This window comes from Cryptotermes secundus, unplaced genomic scaffold, assembly GCF_002891405.2.
Source record: "Cryptotermes secundus unplaced genomic scaffold, Csec_1.0 scaffold928, whole genome shotgun sequence".
In the NCBI taxonomy this organism is placed as follows: Eukaryota; Metazoa; Arthropoda; class Insecta; order Blattodea; family Kalotermitidae; genus Cryptotermes; species Cryptotermes secundus.
In genome coordinates, this window is record NW_019738362.1 from 4419 (window position 1) to 29240 (window position 24822).

Consider the following 24822-nt stretch of genomic DNA (forward strand, 5'->3'; position numbering starts at 1 on the left):
TTGGATAGGAGGTTGGGTGAACCCCAGAGCCGGTCTGGACGACATGGAGAGAAAATTCTTGACCCTACTGGGACTCGAACTCCGACCTCTCGGTCGTCCAGCTCGTAGGCAGTCGCTATGCCGACTACGCTATCCCGGCTCCTGAACATGGCGCAAATGCCTAACGTAAATTAATTCTTTCCTGGTTGGGTTCGCCGTACAGCAATTTTAAGTTTCATATAAAAGCGCACTGCATAAAATGCGTGTGCCAGGGCACACGGTAGCGTAGTTGGTCATTATGCTACAGGCAGGAAAGGTCGCGGGTTCTATTCCCGATGTCTCTGGATTTTTAATTGACCTAATCCTTCAAGCCACACTATGACCCTGGGACCGACTCAACCTCTAACAAAAATGAGTACCAGGAATCTTCTGGGGGTATGGGGCGACCGGCGCTTAGGCTGACAACCTAATCGCCATCTGCGAGCCGATTGTCTAGAGAAAATGTGGGAGCCTCGACGTCTCACAACCCTCCACGGACTGTTTACAGGGATAGCTCTTAATGTCTTCAATTATAGCAGTTTCGACCCAAACTTCAAGTTTCTTATCCTACAGAAGACTGCAGACTTTCACGGCTGTACAGTACAGGTTTTACCCCGTTTCTGTGAGAAGGCACCGGGTAGTACCGACTTTTCGGAGATCCTTGCTGTTTCCATCTTAATTGCCCGAAAAGCCCACAATACAGCCTTTTTTTTTTTATGCGCATGTAACGCATTTGGATCCACGTATCCTATCTTATGTTCAACCCAGATTTAAAATTATGACCTCCGGACTGCACACGAGCACACTATTCTTTCATTCTCGTGCATGTTGCGAATTTCTTCACAAGAAACAAAATAAATAAATAAATAAAATAAAATAAAATCGTGGGTTCATTTACGATGATATATCACACGCAGATTACAGGGTTTCTGGGCTCTGCCCATCGTCTAATATGGTATTTCAAACCGAATACAATACTTACGAAACCATCAGATCTGTTTCTAGGCTCTGGTTAAAAGATGAGGTGGTAACTACTCAGTTCTGTGGATTACGAAGAGGTAATCTCAACGAGTGAACCGTTATATTGCGTTAGGTATACTACATCATGGCTAAGGTCCTGAAACCGAGTAATCCTTGGTGGAAGATGTGTTCGTCCATCTCTAAAACCTTCTCTTCCCAATCATATAGTCAATGTAGACTCCGTGGCCTGTAGTCCGCAAGCGAACTATACCGACTGGGGCGACCGCCGCTTGTCGGCGAAGTTAGTGCCAGCGTTTGCGGATAGAGGATGTCGCGTGGACAGCGCAACGGATCCCCACGACCGTTAATCTCGGTTTTCTAGACCGGAGCTGCTAGTTCCTTGAAATAGTTCGTCAATTATCCTCACGAGGCTGAGTGGACCCCGTTCCTGACTCACTACATCTCAGAATATCTGGTAGCGCCGGGAATCGACCCCGGGACCTCTGGATCTGTAGCCAGGAACTCTGACCACTAGACCACAGAGGCGGTCCTTCTCATTTGTAGAATTATATCAAATTGAAACGAAATATACATGGCTGAACGATTATATATACGGAGTGTAACTGGCTCCCTCAATAATTAAGTTTCTCAAAAGGGACTCTACTGCATGGAATCTGTTTGATCTAATAAAGTCACACTCTTGACATTTAAAATTAAATTAATTCAAAGTAGGCAAACATTGTGCCACTCCACTCTAACCTGTCCGTGGACCAATGGCAGGCAAATGACACACCATTCTGTACCAACTCTAATGTAGATACCAAGGAAAGAGAGATAAATGACACAAACCTTCAACTTTTCCCATGGCAAGTATTGTGATGGTTTTGATGGCAGGCACTGCCCAGGCTGCCATATGGAAATACTGGGAATTTGCTTCAATGGCTTCATGTCCCCACTTGAGCCCAGCAGCCAAAAACCATGTAAGTGTCAGCACCACCCACCAGATAGAGGATGCCATGCTGAAGAAGTAGAGTACCATGAAGAGAAGAGTGCACCACTGGTGTTTTGTTCCTTGTGTGATTATTGACACCATCTGCAAATGCTGCAATTCCAACGGAGGTGGAAACGGATCATGACATGATATTGAATCCCCAGCACCAAAACCCACCACGTAAGTCAGTGCCACCATGAGATAGCAAAGGGACAAAAATATAATTGGTCGTTCTGGATATCGAAAGCGGTCTCTATCTATGAGAAACGTTAAGACTGTGAAAAGGCAAGAGGCCGCACATAACACAGACCATACTCCTACCCAAACACGTGCAAAATGTTGCTCATCATCACTAAAAAACATTCCATGACAAGGTGCACCACAATTCTTCTCCACTTTGTCACCCACTTTCAAGGAATAATTCATATCCTTAGGAACCTTGAAATGAACCGGACAAACAAAACCATAGTCTCTAGCGCCATCTGGAATTTTTGGAAATTTCGATTCAAAGTTGGGTTGAAGAGGGTAATTGTCTCCGTGAGAGATTGGCCCTCCTGCACGGCTCCCTCCACCTGGGCCATTCGTGCTCGCTGTGTTGTTTTCTCCTACGCATATATCAGTGCCAGTTTCAGGAAACTTCTCACAGTCTAATTCTTCTGGCCACAGGAATCCAAAATTGTTCATAAGTGTCTCGCATCCATGTCGGGCTGATATGCAAAGAGACCTGCAAGGAGGTATTGCTTTTTCTAATATAGTGCATACAGGTGCATATACTGAACACAAGAAAAACTGAAGATCTGGGCTACATTTAACTTTCACTAAAGGAAAATACTGATGCACTTCTAATCCAGCATCTTCTTGTTTCTGTTGATTAAGAAGGTTTGGCATAATTGTCTCATTATACTGAATGTCCATGCAAAACGGAATTGTGATCGGTTCACAACGACCGTGGTGGGGAAGACTGTCCCGTTCTGAGACGCGTGATGTAATACCGCTTCGTTGGGACGCCGAAATCACGGCCACTGTCCAACTCCACAGAATCCACCCACAATACCAACTACCACGGACACTCATGGTCACGGTAATTTCACAACAGGCTCCTTTCTGATATTTGAAACACAACCATAACACTTCATCACATTTTTAAGTAATTTCACTCATATCTCACATTTTCTTCATCATAAAAAGGAAATCTTCTACTGACATCATGTTACATCATGACTATCATTCATAACTTCGCCACAAAATTCTTTCTAAGTTTCACCACCTCACCTAATCACTAGATCTCAACACATAAGCCACCATTCACTCCTACAACCAAAACCGCACTACTAGAAACAAACATGGCTGACCCGAAGTCAGCGTCGGCGGTCAGTGCCGGCAATGTAATAAATTCAATTTCCGCTAAATGCATCTCGGAGCACATGTCAGCTGAAATGACCAAGAGAAACCATATTCAGCTAGATAAATTGATTATTTTTTTTTTTCAAATACTGCATAATACTAGCATCAAACAAGTAATATTTCGTCTAATAAACGTACGCATCAAAAATTTAAGATTACATAGTTACAATTTTTCACACCAGATGGTAGATCCCATCAACTCATTCTGCCATCTGGTATCGCTTACATAAACCCAAAACTTCATAATCTCGCCTAACTTTTCACGTGCGACCACCAATAGTTCCAATATTCCTTGATGCCGTGTGTTATATTAGCTCTAACAAGTTTCTACTGTTTCATTGCAAATTATACCATTGTATATATCCTGGCCTGAGAAATCTGCCTTGCTGTGTTCTTTTTGTCCATGCTTCTCGGGATCCACATTTCAATTCCAAACAAGAGGGCAACTTTGCTGTTCTGTGACATCTTATTTGATCCATCTTTGAGATACTTTCACCAGAAAGGCACGAGTTGTAATAAACTTAATAGCATACTATTATACAGATCCCCAATTGGGTATAACCACTGTTAGCCTTCATCACCATTAAGAATCATGTTGGTACTACAGCACATGCTTCTGCAGGGTTCAGGTATCAGTTAATACACAATTTTTACCACCACCATAATTTTTTTCATTATTACATGAGATATGTGGTTTCATGGCAGTGGACATTTAATTATGGTCATCTGGGTTATGGCACCATGTAATCTAGTAGGTGGTTACCAATGTTCTTCAGGGACATACTGTTAGAACCCAAGAACTTCAGATCTAACCAGTACACTTCAAACTCTAGACCATATCACTCTACCCTGAAGATGGAGGCAGCACAGTCTTCTTAAACGTTGGTAAAAAATTACCAGATAACATGGTGCCAAATATTACAAGACCAGAGTATGAATCTTCAATGACCAGTTAAAATTTTTTCAGATGTTCAAGCAATTGTGTAACGTAATGGAACCCAAAGACAATTACCATACTCACAGCTCTCTGAATCCAATCCACATATTAACAACGATTTTGGCAGTCATTTATTAATATCCCTCCACCTATATATTGGTCTCTACATGTGCATTTTCCATGAATATAACCAGCAGCAAGAGGCAAGAATAGACATTTCATACTGGCTTAGAGGTAAGGGAAGTACCATTCGCATGGTACATATGCCTGTCTTCACTGACAAAGTGGACAATGTGTTTAGTTATCTGTCTGTTCTGAATGTTTGTGGAGAGAGTAGTTACTACTTCTGAAATATGTTATTCATTCTTCAACACACCCAAGGAAAGGTTTCCATACAGATGCAACAATAACAATTAAAGTAAAAAAAAAAAGTAAAGTAAAGCTATCCCTGTACCAGGCCATGAAGGCCCATAGGGTTGTGAGACGTTGAGGGTCCCACATTATAGACAATCAGCTCAAAGATGGCGGTAAGGTTCCACTGTCCATTAAATCACTGTTCAACAAAATTTGTTTAATAATAAAAACAGAATCAATGCTTGTATTGTTATTATAATGAATGAATGTACTGAAGAACATTTTTAAACCTATACCGCAATTTTGTGGTTTTCTTGAAACCATTAAAACTAGGGTTATGGTGGAGTTTTGTAACTATCTTATAAATTCCAACAACTGTTAAACTGGACTGTCATATTTAATAAAATGTTTACACAGTTCAATTTCCATTATAATAAATTATTACACTTTGCACAGTTACATGCTGAACACGACAATGAAAGAACACAGTCCATTATACAACATCTCCGTACAACTATCACAATGGACCACTAACAATAAGAGAGAAAACTATATAATTAATATCATCATTAATCACATTTGTTTCGAGTGAGCACCTGTTCACTGGAGACAAGCCTGTATTTTCTCTATCCACTCCTGTGCGGTCGATGCGTCACTTGCACAGAAATTGTATGTCCTTCGGTTTGTTCGCAACTATAACAAATACAACACACATAACCAATGTTACATAGATTCTTATATTACCAAGACATCCATCCCTTAGTTGAAAGATTCATTTAGAGACTATAGAAAAAATGTATTTTCTATTACAATTTTATGAAGCATGCTATTAAATGTGGGAAGGTCTCTTTGACAATTTTACTCAGCACTGTTAAGTCATCTTCAATCTTTAGTATAATAATATTATTCACTGCACTTCCTTGCACCTGATGATACAATTATCCAATAATGTGTAATTTCCACATCGTCTTATCGAAACCCATTATATAATCTACAGCACGCATCATAATTATTTAGATTGAAAAGCAATATGTACTTACTTTTGGAATCTGTTATCTTACACACTATTCTACAATGCTGGACATGCAACAACATTCTCAAAAGTTTTAAAGCCACTTGTCCTTGCCATGTGTGTCTGATATCTGCTGAACTGCACTAAACATCTGTGCACTTACAGTTTCTTGGGAGATCAAGATGTAGATGGAAGGATGATATAAACATTTATTACAAAGAAAGAGGGTTCATGTGGAGTAGGCTTAACTGGCTTAGGATAAGGTCCAGTGAAAGGCACACTCATTAAACCCCTGGGTTCAATAAAAGGTAGGAAACATCTTGACCAGCTTCCCAAAATGGAATCTGCTCCACAGAGTTAGTCTCATTGTGTTACTTATTTACTTACATCAAAGAATGATTTGTCATCAGTCTTCTTTGGTGGACCAGGTGCTGGGGCCGCTGGAGTTACGGACATCACCTCAGCCAGATCTAAAAACAATATAATTAGGTGCTCATATAATGTTTACCATGGTTCAGAGTTTCAGAGACTGTGAAGATTCAACAGGTTACCATTATCACTTTCACTGAAATGGCCAAGATCTGGATGCTTAGTTGAAAAATCCTATATGTTCATTTAGACTAGCTGCAGTATCCCTTCAATGCCTCTTGCTGTCCCCAGGGTGTGTAGTATTAGTACCTAAATAAATTCTCAGCTTTTCCAATATGGCTATATAATCCATCACAACTTACTGGCATATTCCTAAATCTGACATAAAACTGATGCATAATGCAAAGGGTCTGACCACCCATACAAACTTCAGAAATAATTGATGGATTTTGTTGAAATTCAGTACTGGGGATCTAAACTAAAACTTACACAAAAAAATTAATTTGGATCATGTTGGTCAAATATACCCTACTTCACATGAAACTCTGACTGAATTAAACGCTTTTCCTGAAAAAAAAATGTACTTCCTAAAAATTATAAAACACAACACTTTTTATGAACTTCCTCTTGTTAAATACAAGAAAAAATAATAATACTAACTCTAATATAATGCATGTAGTTTCACAGCAACATATTTTTACCTGCTTTCTACTAAACGGACAACTGCCAGTGTTTCAACCTCCGTTATATTAAAAGTTTTGAGTGTTTCACTGTGCTGGTGGCTGTTCAAATATCGGTCTTCTGGGTTGCAATACCATGTACTCTTCTTGTAGGTGGATACTAACTTCAGGGTCCACAACCCAGAAGATCACAATTTGAACTTCTTTGTATTGTTGGAGAAATTTCATAGTAACCATATATAACTGAAATTATGATACAGTTCACTCAGGATTTTAATATTACATTATATGAATTACAACATGATACAGCAACCACAAAGTAAATGTGGCAGTTCAGAGATACGCAGCATAAGATTTCAAATAGTGTCACAAATGATGTAACACAAAATTAGGGAAACAAAGAATGCCAACCTATATATCCTTTACAATGAGAATCCTCCATTGCATCATAATATCGCAGTTGGTGTTTTATGGAGTCAAGGACAAACCAGCGCTGTTTCCAGCCTTTGAGCAAAGCTCCACGCTTGTACAGATAACCTTCATGTGTTCGGTTTTCTGCCACATTAGAAGAAAACTGGTCATAGTATTGCTGACTTGATGTTTGGATTGTTGTAACACCTGCAAGAAGGAAACAGTGGCATATTTTACATTATCTCACAGTGTATCAGGATGTGAACATAAGCTGTCAGTGATTTTATGGCAGAATTGCTCACTTGCTTTTAAACACATGCAAACAAAAAATAATTTGTGTAAGATCTGAGGTTTTCACAGTGGTGACTATGAAGAAAGCAGTCTTCTGGGATCTGGCACCATGTAGATGTGGTGTTAACTGACATTTCGGAGGAACGTATCGCCTCCATCTTCAGGCCATGAATTCAGTCACTGACACATCACAAACTGCTACTTGTGTGAACAGTAAATCTGTACATATACGTGTATGTATTCTGTACACTACATTCCATGTTCTATTACATTTTACATTCAGTACAAATGTGCATAATCTGGCAGCACTTGTAACATCTGGCATGTCCCATGTATTTCTGAATATTCAAATGATCAGGAAGTACAATGACAGTTAACCTAGAACAGAACTGTTGGTATGACTTGTGAAATCAAAATGAAAATACATGGTACNTCTTCAAAAACTAATTCCTTTCAATATGTTACATGCCCAAGTCTGTGCCACTTCAATTCCAGTATCTTGCCAATTGCAGCGCTTCATAAACAGCACTGAACTTGATCACAGATATAATTTTACATCTCATGTGTATAACTGGTAACATGGCAATGCTGTTACAATGATGTTCAGTTTCTAGGCAAAATTGCGGACAGTTTACCTTACACCAATGAAGTACAAAGAAATGTGAAAAATAGTATTTTTTTTTTTTTGCATTTTCTTTCAAAAAAGCACTGAAGGAAATCATGCCGTGGGCTTATCAGGTGCGTGGGAATCAAACATGTATAGAGGGACTGATGATGGTTTCTCATGTGATCCACCAAGAGCCTGAATATTCTACGCAGGCAAAGTCTGGAGCGTGAAGACGGTAGTAAAGCACTTCATAGCCATTTTTTACATTTGTCTACAATGTGAGGTTGTGCACTGTCATGCTGACAGCACCATTTTGTTTCCTAAGCATTCACACTGAAGAGCAAGAAAATGACCAGTATACATCCCACACCCATGCCAACCAAAGGTACTATACTGTGGTGATGTCATTTGGTTTGTGGGTTGAAACAGTGGAATTACAGTAGTAGTCACAAAGTTTGACATGGAATCATCACTCTTGGCATCATGTAATTAATGCAACTATGATGACACATCTAGGTGGTAGTGGTTAAGGCACTGTGCTACAAGTTGGAAGGTCGCGGGTTCAAATACCGATGAGGTCATTGGATTTTTTTCAATTGACCCAATCCTTCCGGCCGCACTATGGCCCTGGGATTCACTCAGCCTCTAACAGAAATGAGTACCAGGAATTAATTAAATAATTTCCCTGGGGAGTAAAGCGCGGCCGGTGCGTAAGGCTGACAACCTTACCGCCATCTTTGAGCTGATTGCCTAGATAATGTGGGACCCTGAACGTCTCACAACCCTATGGGCCTTCATGGCCTGTTACAGGGATAATTTACTTTTTTTTACTTTATGATGACACATCTATGCACGTCTTTCTATGTACATCTGTAAGCTAGTCCAATGTCAGCTCATATCCTGTTGGCTTGGTGCCCCATTCCAAATTTCACCGACTATCTGCTTGTTGCAGTAAGTTCTCAGTTGATCACTACATGGCTGATATGCAATTTCTGTTGCTGCCTGATATGTGTCATCATCTTTTGACAGTACAGGCGTCCCTGTATTCAAGATGACAAGAGTTATTCCCCTTCACCATGAATTCAGTCACTGACACATCACAGACTGCTACTTGTGTGAACAGTATATCTGTACATATATGTATTCTGTACATTACACTCCATGTTCTATTACATTTTACATTCAGTTCAAATGTACATAATCTGGCTACACTTGTAACATCTGGCATGTCCCATGTATTTCTGAATATTCAAATGATCAGGAAGTACAATGACAGTTAACCTAGAACAGAACTGTTGGTATGACTTGTGAAATCAAAATGAAAATACATGGTACTTACTGGAGGTAACAGACCCACTGTCTCCACCACTACGAGTGAGAGTTTGTGTTGTTAGATTCCCATCAGCCACAGCCTTATACTTTGTACAGTTCTTGGGAACGCCCTCTGCACACTTCTCATGACAACTATAGCCACAATCCACACATCGCATACCAGTCTGAAAACAATACAAAGATAAATACAATATTTGTATGTTTATAAGCCATGTCTAGAACTTTATGTCAAGTATGTGGAAGAATTAGTATCTCTTATTTGGGCTGCACTAGCTTTTTTTACCTGGGTGAAAATAAAATGCAATTGCATTCATGGAAGTTTGGTTATTGCTACGAGCATTTACAGTAAATTGAGTGATGCCATAGTATTTCAACTTCATGTAATAAAAATGTGCCAAATACAAGCTTGCCAGGTAACAATCCTAACATACTGATCCACACTGGGAAATATGCATCCTAAAAAAAAATTATTGGCAGGAAAATGAAATTCATTTGAGTGTGAAGTCTAACATGCCTTTGTTAAGCACAAAACCCACATTAAACAGAAAATTCACATAAGAGAAATTATAAAGATCAGCTCTGACCAAGTGATGGGTATCATGACGATTGTTTATTTAACATCATAACAAATTAGTAATGTTTCTTGTAACACTTTCAGGCCACAACTAGAATGTGATGGTAACTTTACTGGGTAGCAAGTACAAGGATATGTGCTGCCATAAAATAGTCTGTTATAAATTCAGACTCTGTCGTAGTCACGACAATGATCATAACAGATCCAGCAACATCAAAGAATGCAGAAGAACAGTGAGACCTCACAAACAAGTGAAAGTGTAACCAATAACATAAGTTGAGCTTTAATTCACGAACTTTTAACAATAATAATAATTAAACTAGTTTAAAAAGAACTAGATACAGTAGTGAGCGTAAGTAAAATGAGACTGAAAAACAAGTGAAAGTGTAACCAGTGACATGAATTGAACTTCGATTCACGAACTTTTAACTTTTAACAATTAAGTTAGAATAATAATAATTTTAACCTGTGTTTTATAAAAAGAACTCGATATATTAATGAGCGTAAATCTGGAAAAGATACAAGGTCGAATGAGTGAAAAGTGAATGTGACCACGTGTAATTATACAGCCGTGTTCATACACCTGAAGATGACCTCTTAAGGTCGAAACATGTAGTGATAATAAAAACATGTTGTGTAGTCGGTAAATTCACTCTACTATTGGTCTTACTTAGTAAGCTCATCTTAATACTTTCCATTTTTCTCAAATGCTAAAGGTCTCTACTGGTCTCTACTTTCTTCATCGTCTCTACTGGGCCTTGGCAACATACAGACTGACACTACTGACTGTCCGGTTAACGGAGAAGAGCTTCTTTTTGGAGGTACTACTTTTTTTTAAAAAATATTACATATTCTGTATATAAAAGAAATACCCCAATTACAGGGTAAACTGTTGTCAAAAAAGTGTGGCTTATACACATACAAATATGGTAATTACTAACATATGCATTCTACAACAAATTTAAAAGCTGTTAACAGAAATGTTAATGGCAGAACTTACAAATCTGAGCTCCTGAACAGTAAGGACACCTAGCATCATGTACTAGTAAAGTATTTTATCATGCCTCACACTTGTCTTATACCGGGGCAAGCTGGAAGACTTATGAATTCAATGATGCTCTGTTCATTTTGCTACTTCCACTTCAGACAATTTTTTATTATTTTGTTTTCTGCTTCTAAGACATCACATATCAAAAGATGGGCCTTGCCCAATAATCGTATCCTAGATGCCTTCATATTAGCCATAAAAAAAATAACACTTATATTCAGAGAATGACGATCTGAACTGGAATACCTGTTACTCCACCTCACTAACAGACTGAAAAGTGTCTTTCAAGGAGCCATCCTCCCTTGATAAAGAAATGTACTTTTCTCAGATCTAAAATTAGCATCTCCATAGTTCAATTTTTGCAGTATGCCCAGGACATAATGAAGATGTCAGGCTCAGACTAACAGATATGACAATGTGCAGTGCCGAACACAGAATTGATTCATCTGTAATCTGTCAAAACGACAGGTCCACAGTCTCTTCCAAAACAGTTCCTCCACTTGATGCGATCTAGAGCTTTCTCCTTCAAATGAAAATATCTTCTTCTGTCCCCAAGGTCATCCAGCATCTTCTTACGTCTTCTTCCTTGCATTCTGGTCACTTCTATCCACCCCTATATCTTTCCTTCAATAACTTCTTTTAGAAGGCAGTTACCGTGTAAGATATGACCAATCCAATTAGCCTTCCGTTTTCTTATGAACACAGAATATCCCAGCAAAATAGCTATTTACCTTGACAGGGCCCCAAAGCACATTAGTGCAGAGGTCACAGTATGTAGGTGTTGTATAACTGTAGCGCTCAAACCGATGAGGATGTGAATACACGTGCTGAGCTGCCTCTGCTGCTCCTGCCATCTTGCCTCGCATCAGTATCTCCAAAGTAGAACGTTTGTGTAGGAGACGTCCATGTGAGCGCACAAGTTGGGTACTGAATGATGCATGCCTCTGGAAGAGTTTATAAGTAAATATATGTCATATCTCATCACATTAAACACTTTTAAAAGATACAAGCATCCAAAAACTTACAGTCAGGGAGTCTGCTGTTGGTAGTTCAAGTTTGTCCCAAAGAACCTTCCATTTCTGTGGCAGATGTCCTAGTTCAGTTTCCAACCTGTGAATTTCCTCCAGCAGGTGGGAAAACCCATCAGGTACAATACAGTCCACATCATCATATCTGCAATTGATGACATCAAAACATATACTTTAAGATCTATTTGATGATGTCTTAAATAGTGGCAAAGATATTGGAACAAATAAATACGGAACTAAAAAACAGCAGGATATCAAGATATATATTATCCTTTCTCAAAGGCACATTTTGTGACTGACATTAGACCAGAGTGTTCTTACTCTGGTCTACACATGTACAGAAGATACACATATTTACATTAGTATAAATAGCCTATGATTTAAAGTAAAAAAATTGGTACTTACAGTTTTTGGTATATATTGTATATTCTGTTGAATTTTCATACCACTATATGCTGTAATTCTTTGGATTAATGACATAAGCTAAAGAAAATGGACATGAGATTGATTTGGTATGTGGTCTGTAATAACACTCTATAGGGTAGGTTCTATCATGACAGTTGCAAAAGAAATATCCAAATATAAGTGAGATATTGTGAGTTGAAGTATAGGATATCAGATGGGACAGAGATGGTACTGAACCAGCAGGCGAATATATATTTTTCTATGGAAAGGGGAATGAGATTCATGAATTAGGTACAGGTTTTTTCATACGTAAGAGAATCATATTAGCAGTGAAACGGACAGAGTTCGTTAGTGATAGGATATCAGATATTAATAGAGCTTGGGACACTATTAGAGAAAATATCAAATTTTAACCAAATAGAGTCTAGGTTATTATGAACTGAAGAAGCATACGGATGAAGGATGCTCAGTATTTAAAGGAAACAGGCCAAATTGCAGTGGTTACAGGATCCGAGTGAAATAAATGGAGATAATTTGAACCATATAAGAAGCAAAGCCAACAGGCATTTCAGGAATAAAAGAAGGAATTTCTGAAAGACAAAATTGATGAGCTTGCAATGAACAGTGAGAACAAGAACATTAGGGACCTGTATAGAGGAATAAATCAATTTAGGAGGGGTTACCAACCTAGAAGTATCTTAGTGAAGGATGAGAATGGTGATCTGCTTGCACATTCCCACAACATTTTGAATACATATTGAACAAATTATACCTAAATTAAATGCAGCTTGCTATGCGATGAGATCAATTAAGCCTTTTATGTCACAGGAAACATTGAAGATGGTTTACCATGCCTACTTTCATTCTATTATGAACTATGGATTAATATTTTGGGGGAACTCTTCACATAGTGTAATAATTTTTAAAATACAAAAGAATATAATAAGAATCATTACAGGATGTAGAAGTAGAGATTCATGTAGAGAATTATTTAAGAAATTAAAAATTCTACCGCTTCAATCGCAATACATATTATCGCTTCTCCTATTTGTTGTTTACAACAAAGATAAATTCAAATTAAATTCTGATGTCTATAACATGAATACTAGACAAAAATATAACTTCCACCTACCCTCATCAACTTTATCAGTATATCAAAAAGGAGTCTACTTTACTGGCATAAAAGTGTTCAACAATCTGCCACAAAGTATTAAAAACTTGGGCAATGATACTAAAAAGTTTAAATCAGAGTTAAAGAATTATCTACATGCTCATTCCTTCTACTCTTTAGATGAATACTTCAATGTAAATAGAGAATGATGTAAAATTAAGTTATATTAATTTTTAAGCTAAAATTGCCTGTACTTATGTATGTAACCTTTTGACATGTTCTGTATCCAAAGGTACTAACCTGCTTAGGATTTATAGAATGTAAATAAATTCAATTCAATTCAATTCAATAGGTTTAAGAACTACTATTAGTTACTGAATGTACATAGGGTCAGAGATGTTAGGCAGACAGAAATCCATACAGCTAAGCCATTGGTACCTGATACTAGTCCTTCTGAGGTTGAAATTGCTACTGCAAAGTTCAAGTTATAAATCGCCAGATAGTGAACGAATTCTTTTAGAACTGATTCAAACAGGTGAGACATTATGGTGCGAGATCCATAAGCTCATCAACTCTATTTGGAATCAGGAAGAATTGCCTGATCAGTGGAAGGAGTCTGTTATCGTACTAGTTCACAAAAAGAGTGATAAAACTGGCTCTAGTAATTATTCTAGGATATCATTGCTATCAACTTCAAAAAAATTTTATCCAATATCCTTCTCTCGAGGTTAAGTCCATATAGAGATGAAATTACTGGGGATCATCAGTGTGGGTTTTGACATAACAGGTCAACTGCTGATCAGATCAGCTATTCACAGACTTCAAGAAACCTATGATTCAGTTAGGAGGGAAGTACTGTACAATATTCTCATAGAGTTTGGAGTACCAATGAAACTAGTTAGGCTGATTAAAATGTGTTTAAACGAAACATATAGTAAAATCTATATTGGTAAACATTTATCTGATAATTTTCCTATCCAGAATGGTCCAAAAGGAGATGTTTTATGATCACTGTGTTTCACCTTTGCTTTAAAATAGGCCATTAGGAATGTCCAGGAAAATCAGGTGGGACTGAAATTAAATGGGACACGGCAGCTGCTGGTCTATGCCGATGATGTGAATCTACTGGCTGATAACACAGATACCATAAAGAGAAACACAAAACTTTATTTGATGCCATCTCATCACCAGAATGGAGGGCAAAATCATGACACTAATATAGATAACAGGTGCTCTGAACATGTGGCACAGTTCAGATATTTGGGAATGACAGTAACAAATCAAAATTTGATTCAAGAGGAAATTAACAAGTGACTAAATTCAGGTAATGTTAGTTACCATTCAGTCCAAAACTTTTGGTCTTCTTGTCTGCTGTATAATAACATAAAAGATTAGAGTACACAAAACTACAATTTTTTGCTGTTGGGTGTGAATCTTTGTCTCAGACATTAAGTGAGGAACACAGACTGAGAGTGTTTGAGAACAGGGTGCTAAGGAGAATATCTGGATTGGAGTTGAAGTGATGACAGGAGGCTGAAGAAAACTGCATAATAAAGAGCTTCACACCTTGCCCTCTTCACCTCTATTCTTCACATTTTCATTTAAATATGTTACACCAGTCTTCTACATTCCCCCCATTTGTTGAGGGACACACAAACAAATGAAGTATATTTTGAGACTAGTATTTTGTGATAGCATGAGAAGGCTGATCTGCATACAGGTTGCATCTCTGTTTTGGGACTGAAACTCTGTTTTGGGACTGCCCACGGCTTGAAGTCCAGGCTCCTCTTATAGTCAAACGACTAACATGTTCTTTATGTCAACCTAATGCTAAAAAATGAAATTTTGGCATAGGGGTATTAAACTGAAATTACACATTATATCACATACTGCTGACCTGCTCTCTGTGCTCTCTTCATCTTGAACTGGTTCCTTCCACATCATATTCCTGTTTTCAAGCAGATAAAAATAATATTATTGAGGTGATAGTGGTTGTGTCCACTCACCCCACTGTAACAACTCTTCGAGCTGACTTGTTAACAATTCCATCAGCAGCCTCCGCTTCCTCCTCCTGCTGAGAATCCAGCTGAATGACTTCGAGATCATAACTGGGACCATGAGCCAATTGTTCTCCTAAGTAATAATTCCACACTTCAAGACTAGGTAGGGCAGACTGTGGCCTCAGAACCTGAAGCATGAATCACTCGGTTAGAAAGCTGACAAATTAAACACAGAATGTTCAGGTATTAGGAAGCCATACTTCATAACTGTCCTTTAAGTCCATAAATAGCTGATTTACTTTCCCAGTAAACATCCATTTATTTTTCAATACCTGACAAAGACTATCCGATATGCAAATTCTATCTGATCAGTAGTTGCTCTATATCACCGTCCATGCTGACACTCCTAAACAATTTCATTTACACAGAGTTAACCAGAGATTGCATCATAATTTAACATTCACAAATTGAAAATCCAGAAACAACATCAGTTTCAAAGTGCCAGAACTGGCACACTTTACAGTTTTCAACTTGTCAAATACATGAATAGATTCCTTCCAACGATGTAGCATTCTTCCTCATTCCAAATAGTTAATAACGTTGTGCATTTCACAACATAATGTTTTACCTCTACTTGGCTGAATACCTAGCAATGTATATATACTTCAACTTTAACAAGCAGTTTCTAACATAAACTGTAAAGAAGCAGAAGAAACCTTACAGGATGCTCAGAGTCAAGTGTGTACATGAAGTTGTAGAACAGTGGTGACCTGGCACTCTGCTTCTCAATGTAGTCAAACACAGATTGCCCTAGGTTAGGACCTGCATTGCTGCCTGCCAGCCGTCCCCCTGAAACAGAATACCCCAGTCGTTTGTTTCGTGAAATAAATAATGCACATGAAATGTCTGTTGTTATTGTTATTGTTATTATTATTATTATTGGAGGGGGTGGGTTTCCCCATGCACCGCGACCAGTGGTCTGTTGTACGTCCCCCTGTGATATTCTACCAGTCTCTATACCCTACCGATACTGGTGTGTACCATCAGTCCCAACTTAGCCAGCGAGTTCGGCTTCTACTGGCTCAGCGGTATCTAGATGCTTCCCCCATCTACCAGAGGCATTAGAGACTATTGTTGGGCAGGAAACGTCCTTGTAATTTGGCTCAGAGACCTCCATGAGGCATGAGGTTCTTTTACGTGCCGTAAAGCTACGACACAGGACCCACGGCTTGAAGTCCCTCCCAGAGGACTTGTTCCCTGAATTTTTCTGCCCTTAAAAATTCCATGACCTCCGCCGGGTTTGAACCTGCGTACCTTGAGTCATGAGGAAATGTCTGTTAGATTAAGGATTAACATCCATTTCAAGCTTCTATAGTTCAAAACAGATTGAAAGAAAGGGATCATTCACACTGGGTGTTGCTTCCTTACATATACTAGTTTAAGCGAGAAAGTACTGTGATGGTGAAAAAATTAAGATTTTGATGGATTATAACATTTTAACTTCTCTCTCTCTCCTCCCGTGAATATGAGTGATTTTTGGTATGCTATCTGTCTGCCAGTCTATATGTATGCATGTTCACCTCGGTAGCACCCAAACAGAATGATGAATTTTATTCATATTTAGCACTCACAAGTTTGTCATACATCAGTGCCAGGTGTATATGGACATTCCAGCTCCAAAAATAAGGGCCTAAACCACAAAAATGGCAGTTTTCTAGAAAATTGGTCTTAACAGTTTTTATTATGTTTCAGTAAATTATGGAGATCACCTCCCAAATAACACTACATAGGCCATAAGTACACTGCTGGTTCAAATGCGAAACTGGCTTTGCCAGCCAGACTGATTTTATTCTTGTTCAACATTCACTGAGCAACAATAAATTTTATTCCCATGGTATTGTAGTCAAGGTCAATTGCGTAGAAAGCGCGGGCAATGTCTGTGCACTGTGTTATGCTACCAAGGAAATGCAAGAGAATCAGAAATTCTGTTAATAAAATAGTAAAACACATCTCTCTGAAGCAGGGTGAATTTCTCTGCTTCAATTAATTCCATTAATTATTATTATTATTATTATTATTATTATTTTGGAGGGGGTGGATTTCCCCATGCACTGCGACCAGTTGTTGATCTATTGTGCATCCCCCTTTAATTATTCTACTAGTCGCCATGTCCTTCCAGTACTGGTGCTCGCTATCAGCCCCGTTCTGCCAGCGAGGTTGGCCCTCTCTGGCAGTGGTCCCCGATACTTCCCCATCTACCGGAGGAATTGGGAACTACTTGGGCGGGAAACTTTGCCTAACTTTGCTCAGAGGTCTCCTAGAGACATGAGGATCTTTTACGTGCCGTAAATCTACGACACAGGACACATGGCTTAAAGTCCCTCCTGGAGGACTTGTTCCCTGAATTTTTCCGCCCTTAAAAATTCCACGACCTCCGCCGGGTTTGAACCCACGTACCTTGAGTCATGAGGTGGGAACGTTACCCCTAGACTACGGAGGCCGCTATTTCATTAATTACCTGTCAGCTGCTGTATTTATAACCAATCATGCAATGTAAAACGTATTTTTTTTTCCTTGGCACTACAGCCCCAGTGGGCCTAGGCCTACCTCCATGAACTTCTTCGTGCACTTCAGTTTTTTTAGTTCTTACACATTCGGTAGGACTCCTTGGGTGGGTGATCAGCTCATCGCAAGGCCTCTACCTGTACACAAACACAGAAAAACGCACACAAACATCCATGCCCAGAGTGGGATTCGAACCCAAGATCCCGGCTTCTGAGTGAGAGAAGACAGTGCATGCCTTAGACCGCTCGGCTACCATGACCGGCATAAAATGTAAATACTGACTGAATATTATACCACTTCTGAATCACATCAATGTTTACTATACTTTAAAAACATACTAAAATTAATGGAACAAAGAATGCCAACAATCACTTCTGTTATGCTGCAGGTACAAAATAATTAATATATTGGTGGAAAGATATTCAAGCTACTTACTTGACAGCCTATTTCAAATTCACTAGATTGTTCAAATAAAGATTACAGTCACAGTAACTGTAAAGATAAAGATAGTTATTACAGAACCTTCATTTTAGGTCACACACAAGAGTTTGTGCTACTTCCCATTTTTGGCAGGGGGAGCACAGAGTTAGTTCTGAGTTTATGTCTGTTCATTGTGAATCAAAATGAAAACTTTTTAAGCAAAACCCCTCATATGAATTATCATGGCCAGTGGTTCCAGAGATGGGACAGACACAGTAACATGTAATATGATCTTAACCATACCTGGATATACTCCCTCATCATCTGAGCCAGTGTCCACACTTTTGTGATGTGAAGCCAACGATCCACGCTTATCTTCCACAGCTGCAATACCACACTCCACCCTCTCCAGTTCACAGTCCAGGAGAAAAGTGCGGAACCGACAAGATACTGAGTGGTATGCCAGGAAGCGGAGATAATAGTCATTGAACTCAAAAGCCAACGGGAACTGTTTATGGACCTATTAAATAATGATAAGTTATACACTCTAATGTCACAGTACTCTTACACTGGCTGAATAAGGGTCATCTGATGTTTAAATAAAGCAGTAATATGTTACACTTTATAATAAATGTACATTTTGTCAATAAGTCTTACTTGATGAACCACATCCAAGAACTGCAGGAATGTAGGAGCAAAGCCACTGGCTTGGGATGTGGCAGCTAAGTTGCTGCGGTGACTGAACCTGTGTCCAAATCCCAACCACTCCTTCTCCACCAGCACTCTGAATCCATCCAGTGTGCGGTAATGAGGATCCAGACATAACTGCGCTAGTGATGACACCTATGAAATTAAAAGAACGTTGCATCAGAATCTGCAGATATGTTAGAAATGACTGATTTGATACCATATAAATAACAAATTTCAAATGAGCTGGGATATTAAAAAAGTGCAAACTAGATTATCACAGAAGAAAGCAGTCTTCTGGGATTTGGCACCGTGTATATGTGGTGTTAACCGACGTTTCCGAGGAACGTATCGCCCCCATCTTCAGGGTAGAAGAAAAAGTATAAGAAATCTGCAAGCGACAACACCGTGAGAAACGGTAAAGCAGACCGTTTACCGTTTCTCACGGTGTTGTCGCTTGCAGATTTCTTAAACTTTTTCTTCTACCCTGAAGATGGGGGCGATACGTTCCTCCGAAACGTCGGTTAACACCACATATACACGGTGCCAAATCCCAGAAGACTGCTTTCTTCATAGTCACCGCCGTGAAAGCCTCAAATCTTACATAGATTATCACAGTCCTCTGAAAAGTGTTAAGTAATATGTTTATGTAGTTACTATAGGATTCTGACGATGGTGTATAACACAGAGAGACATTGGGTTTTCGGACTTTATCCATTGTCCTGGTTTTAAGATAACTAAGAAAAACACGACATTTCGGACCAGTGATTGAGGCTAGCTCTTTCTAAGGGACCCAACAGAATAGGTGTTTTCTCTCACCTGAGGATGGAAACAGATCCAGTTTCCGAAACGTCGTCTTTTCCTTAGTTATCTTAAAAACCAGGACAATGGATAAAGTCCGAAAACCCAATATCTCTGAATATGTTTATGGCTTATGTAAAGAAAACGAAATACACCCCACATACTTGCGCAGTTATGTCCCAGCCTTCCTCCAGGCAGATCATAACAGAAGAACCCTGGACATCCAACAGATCCACCACGGCTCCAGCCAACTGCATAATGTTCTGAAGCTGTTGAAGCCATTCTGAACTTTCTATCAACCTGTATACAACCATGTTTGGACATGGGTCAGTCAATCAGTCAGTCTTTGTAGAAAATTATGAAAAATGAGTCTCATACTCAAAATCAATATGAATGAATGAACATTGATATGAGGTCTATTTAGGATTCTCACAACAATGAGCATTAAGACAGCGGTGTTCTAGAATGCAATGCTAAGTAGTTTGCTAGATGGTTCTACCTAAATACTCAGCATCACATCCCAGAAAGCCACACTCTTAAGGTTGGTTGAACACTGTTTCACAAGTTGGATCACTGTCAGCATAATGAAGACAGATCTGTATGGAAGTTGCTGTTCCTTAGCAATTCAAACCACATGGCTTTATACAGCATGGTAAGCTTATGCACATTCCTCAGCTGCTGGATAATAATACCAAGATGTTACATGTGAGCCAACTCAATATGGAAATTAAAACAGCAGCAGATAAGAACTATTTTTAACAAGCAGTCACGATGCTTACTTTCCTTTAACACTTCAATTTGCATAGTGAGGTCAGTAACAATTGCATCTTATAAATTATACAATTTCTTACATATGATTTATAATAGCAAAAAATAAATTTCCCCAATATACCTCAGTTTCACAGCAGAGGCGTATTTATAGTTCTTGCCATGAATGCACAAGTCCAAAATTTCACATACTCGTAGCTCAAATGGATCACTAGTTACAGCCATCAGACCAAAAAATATATGTGCATTTCATGTAGTTCCCATGTAATTTTAAATCCTGTACAAAATATCTTAATAAAAGGTTACATATTTTTAACATCTGATTTGTTTCATTCTGGTCCATCACACTAACAATTACAAATATAAATCACTCCGTCCAATGTGACCTGTAAGTTTTTTACTACATGAAAACTTAACACCCTTACATGTTTCGGTCTCTGTGTTGTTTTCACAGTGAAAACAGCACAGCAGCCAGGAGAAAAGCCTGGACGATATAAAGAACCTCCACATCAAGATAGCCAGGTGGCACATTATCTGCCCCATATAAGAGGGACGATGGGAGGACGAACACGAGCCTGCATGGTTTACGAATTTTAATTATTGACAATCCAAAACATTTTTAATTAGCATCAAGAAATTTTATACAATTTTATAAAATACTTTACATNTTTTAACATCTATTAACACACAAAATTTCAGGGCCATTCACATGGAATGTCAGTCTTATCTCATTAATTTGTTTCATATTACTTTTTATTTGTTTATTTAAAAAATAGAGAGCAAAGGTGTCCACCATTTGAGCTATGAATATGTGAAATTTTGGACTTGTGCATTCATGGCAAGAACTATAAATATGCATCTGCTGTGAAGCTGAGGTATATTGGGGAAATTTATTTTTGCTATTATAAATCATATGTAATAAATGGTATAATTTATAATACGCAGTTGTTACTGACCTCACTATGCAGATTGAAGTGTTAAAGGAAAGTAAGCATTGATGTTCTAACCAAATTTCATAACATCTGTCAAATGATTAAAATTTTCTTTTAACATCCTTTGTCTGATCGAGGCTTGTTCAGACGAAATGTGTTCAGGGATTGTTCTAGTCTACCAACACTGTAAACAGATTTCATCTGAAGCATCCTCACACATGCCGTTACTCACTTATGGAAACTCTGCTCAGGCTCAAGGTTTGGTGAACTGGGGATACAAGCACGCATCAGCTTCTTGAAAGCTGCCTTCGTGTGTCGCACATCGTAATACTCTACTGGGATAAAATCTGCCTTTGGTGCTGACTCTGTCTTCACACCCTAAATAATGAAATATAATGTAATGGTTACTGAGTCACAGATATACAGCACAGGATAATACATGTAAATTAACAAAAACGTACAAAGTGACCTCTTCCTTGCAGCACACATTCACTCCTGATCATTTCAGTAATCATGATGTCTCTCTCAAATGTAATAATCTTGGAATATTATCAATTTCTTTGGAAATATCAATATGGCAGGCTCTGTAAGACTAACACTTAACATAACATTCAGCAGTTTTCTTGTAAATAAATTACCTTTGCTGTCGAACGTTTGTGCATAAGTGTCAGCCCAATGCCAGAATGACAGTGAACCCTACCTTCATCTGGGCCTTTTCTCCCAGGATGTAAAGTGCTGCCCTCTGGAAGGTCTGGACACACTCGGTACCAGAATCAGAGTCAGCCGAATGCCTCGGATTACCACGGTGAGGCACAGACAGTGTTGTTAATGATCCTTGAGAGCTATGGCGGCGGTCTTTTAGTGAGCCCCATCTCCCGAAACTCTTAGGACCCTTGCCTCCACTGGACCGTGGGAATACACTGGAACACACATAAGTTTCACTGTAACAAGTAACAAAACATACCATTATCCACTATACCTTGATGCACAGTAAATTTTGGTACAAGAGAAAATGGTAGAGTAGAAAACACTGCAACATTATTTTCAGCTGGAAATTCTTTTCTTCATCATCCAGAAAGACTCCATCCAAAACATAACAAGTATACGGAACTCCATGAGTGCGGGTTGTGATGTAGGGATATGAATTTATTTTTGTTTGCAAATTTCTATTATTTAGCATATACAGAAATACACTTGACCCAATAATCACGGGCAATTTAAGAGGAACTGATGAATAATACATTCTTAGCCCTAGTATATGTGTATTAAACTTTTAATACACAAATTATACAGGGGGGTCCAAAAAATGTACTCACTCTTTGATAGTCAATATCTTTGGAACAAAATTACATGTAGTTAAAATTCTTGTGTGGCAGTGTAGTGTAATGTTTTCTCAACAGAGGGCAAAGGTCATGAGTCACGTCAGTGTCGTGCCGCGTGCACGCCGCAAGCAGAAGACAGCAGCAACAATGGCTGAAAGGTTGTTCTTTGAGCAACGCAAGTCTGTATTGAAGTGGTACTGGAAGTATGAAAACATTAAAGAGGTACAACGACAATGGCAGAATGAGTTTGGAACTCAGCCACCAACACGTTGAACAATTGCCCGTATTCGGGATAAATTTGAAGCCGACGGTACTGTTCATGATGTGCATAAGCAAAGATCTGGGAGACCACGGATAGTAACAAGTCCAGCTTCCAGTGCTGTGGTGTTGCAACACTTTACACAATCACCGCAAAAAATCTGTGAATCAGTGTGCACGCAAAAGTGGGGTAAGCTGCTCAAGTGTACGGTGAATTCTGAAGGCTGCAAAGTGGGCGTACTTGGATGACAATCTACCAGGACGATGGATAGGTCGAAGAGGTGCTACTGAGTACCCACTACAGTCAACAGAACTAACACCTCTAGACTTCTATCTATGGGGAACCTTGAAGGATGAAGTTTATTGACAAAAGCCAGCTACACTGAACACACTATGAGAAGCCATCGAAGCGTCATGTGCAGCCATCACACCGGACACACTGACAGCTGCAGTTTGCTCAGCAGTTCGGCGGCATCGACGCTGTTTAGCCACTGATGGTGGTCACTTCGAACACATACAACAACAACTCTCTCTCTCTCTCCACACAAGAATTGTAACTACATGTCATTTTGTTCCAAAGATACTGACTATCAAAGAGTGAGTACATTTTTTTGGACCCCTCTGTATATTAAATGAGTAAGGTATAGAAGGCAAATTAAAGAGTGTATTTATCAGTTTTCCTCATTAATCTTAACATTTAACAATTATCAATAAAATATCTCCCATAAACATTTCTAAAAAGCAGAATGAGTGAATTTCATAAAGGACCTATCAAGGTTGAAGCTTTACTTCTGAAGTCTCACCAAAATAGTACTCATTACATGCAAACAGGAAGACCACAGATAACAAAGACTTTATATATACGAAAAACAAAAGCTACAAAAAATGACATTATGTACCTAAGAGTCCCCATGGCCTTATTGAATGGGTTAGCCCTACGAGACACTTCTGGGGTTAAAGTGCCAGAACCTTGCGCATGATCTTCAGCTGCCAGTAGCAGAGAATCAATACTGAGGGTACTATCAGACATGTGCCAGGCTGAACCTTGTCTAAGTGCAGACAGGGGCGTAGCACAGACCAGTGCTGATAGGTACCGTTCCTGCTCCACGGATGATGTAGTTTCTGAAGTGGAAACTGCAAACAGCAAGTTAAAATTATACAAAGAATCTCTGAACATATCTCAAAATATCTGATACTTAAGCAGCATGGGGCCTGCGCAAACAAATGCACAAATCATGTGAACCATAGTCCCAGGTTTTAATGCATATTGTCAAGTGTTTAAGTGACTACAGATAGAGGCTGGATTGGTAATTTCATTTATTGACTACTTACAGATTGTAACTACATGTAATAACACTCTCACTAATTCACACTCTTACAATTCACTACAGCATGCATTAAATCACTTCAGTTTGCTGTGTCTTCACCAGTATTTCTCTGGTAACAGCTTCGAACAGATGTTCCCCTTACTTTGGGTTCCTGAACTATCCCCGTGCCTCAGCTACCAGGTTCTAACAGAAACAGCTCACAACAATTG

General features: G+C 38.9%; 2 protein-coding genes across 6 annotated transcripts in view; both read right to left on the reverse strand.

Annotated features, from left to right (window-relative positions):
• Positions 1 to 1825: 1825 nt before the first annotated feature.
• LOC111870939 (frizzled-2) lies at positions 1826 to 3309 on the reverse strand (the record flags this gene model as incomplete). The annotated part of the gene is given in 1 exon segment (XM_023863596.2): positions 1826 to 3309. A coding segment is annotated over 1 exon segment (1218 nt), but the record flags the coding sequence as incomplete, so codon positions are not given.
• Positions 3310 to 4948: 1639 nt separating this feature from the next.
• Positions 4949 to 24822, reverse strand: part of LOC111870921 (myotubularin-related protein 13) — a 55140-nt gene continuing 35266 nt past the window's right edge. The window contains exons 24-37 of one of the 5 annotated variants that reach the window (XM_023863554.2): positions 24185 to 24419; positions 22406 to 22646; positions 21938 to 22083; positions 20170 to 20305; positions 19175 to 19360; positions 18821 to 19037; positions 16254 to 16381; positions 15539 to 15720; positions 12014 to 12161; positions 11720 to 11932; positions 9374 to 9530; positions 7137 to 7343; positions 6064 to 6146; positions 4949 to 5357 (exon numbers count right to left, since the gene is read on the reverse strand). In XM_023863554.2, coding sequence (XP_023719322.1) covers positions 5265 to 5357; positions 6064 to 6146; positions 7137 to 7343; positions 9374 to 9530; positions 11720 to 11932; positions 12014 to 12161; positions 15539 to 15720; positions 16254 to 16381; positions 18821 to 19037; positions 19175 to 19360; positions 20170 to 20305; positions 21938 to 22083; positions 22406 to 22646; positions 24185 to 24419 — 2372 coding nt within the window. In that variant the 3' untranslated portion in view covers positions 4949 to 5264. The remainder of the gene's footprint in view (positions 5358 to 6063; positions 6147 to 7136; positions 7344 to 9373; positions 9531 to 11719; positions 11933 to 12013; positions 12162 to 15538; positions 15721 to 16253; positions 16382 to 18820; positions 19038 to 19174; positions 19361 to 20169; positions 20306 to 21937; positions 22084 to 22405; positions 22647 to 24184; positions 24420 to 24822) is intronic. The other 4 variants (XM_023863556.2, XM_023863555.2, XM_023863558.2 and 1 more) reach the window with 4 other exon arrangements.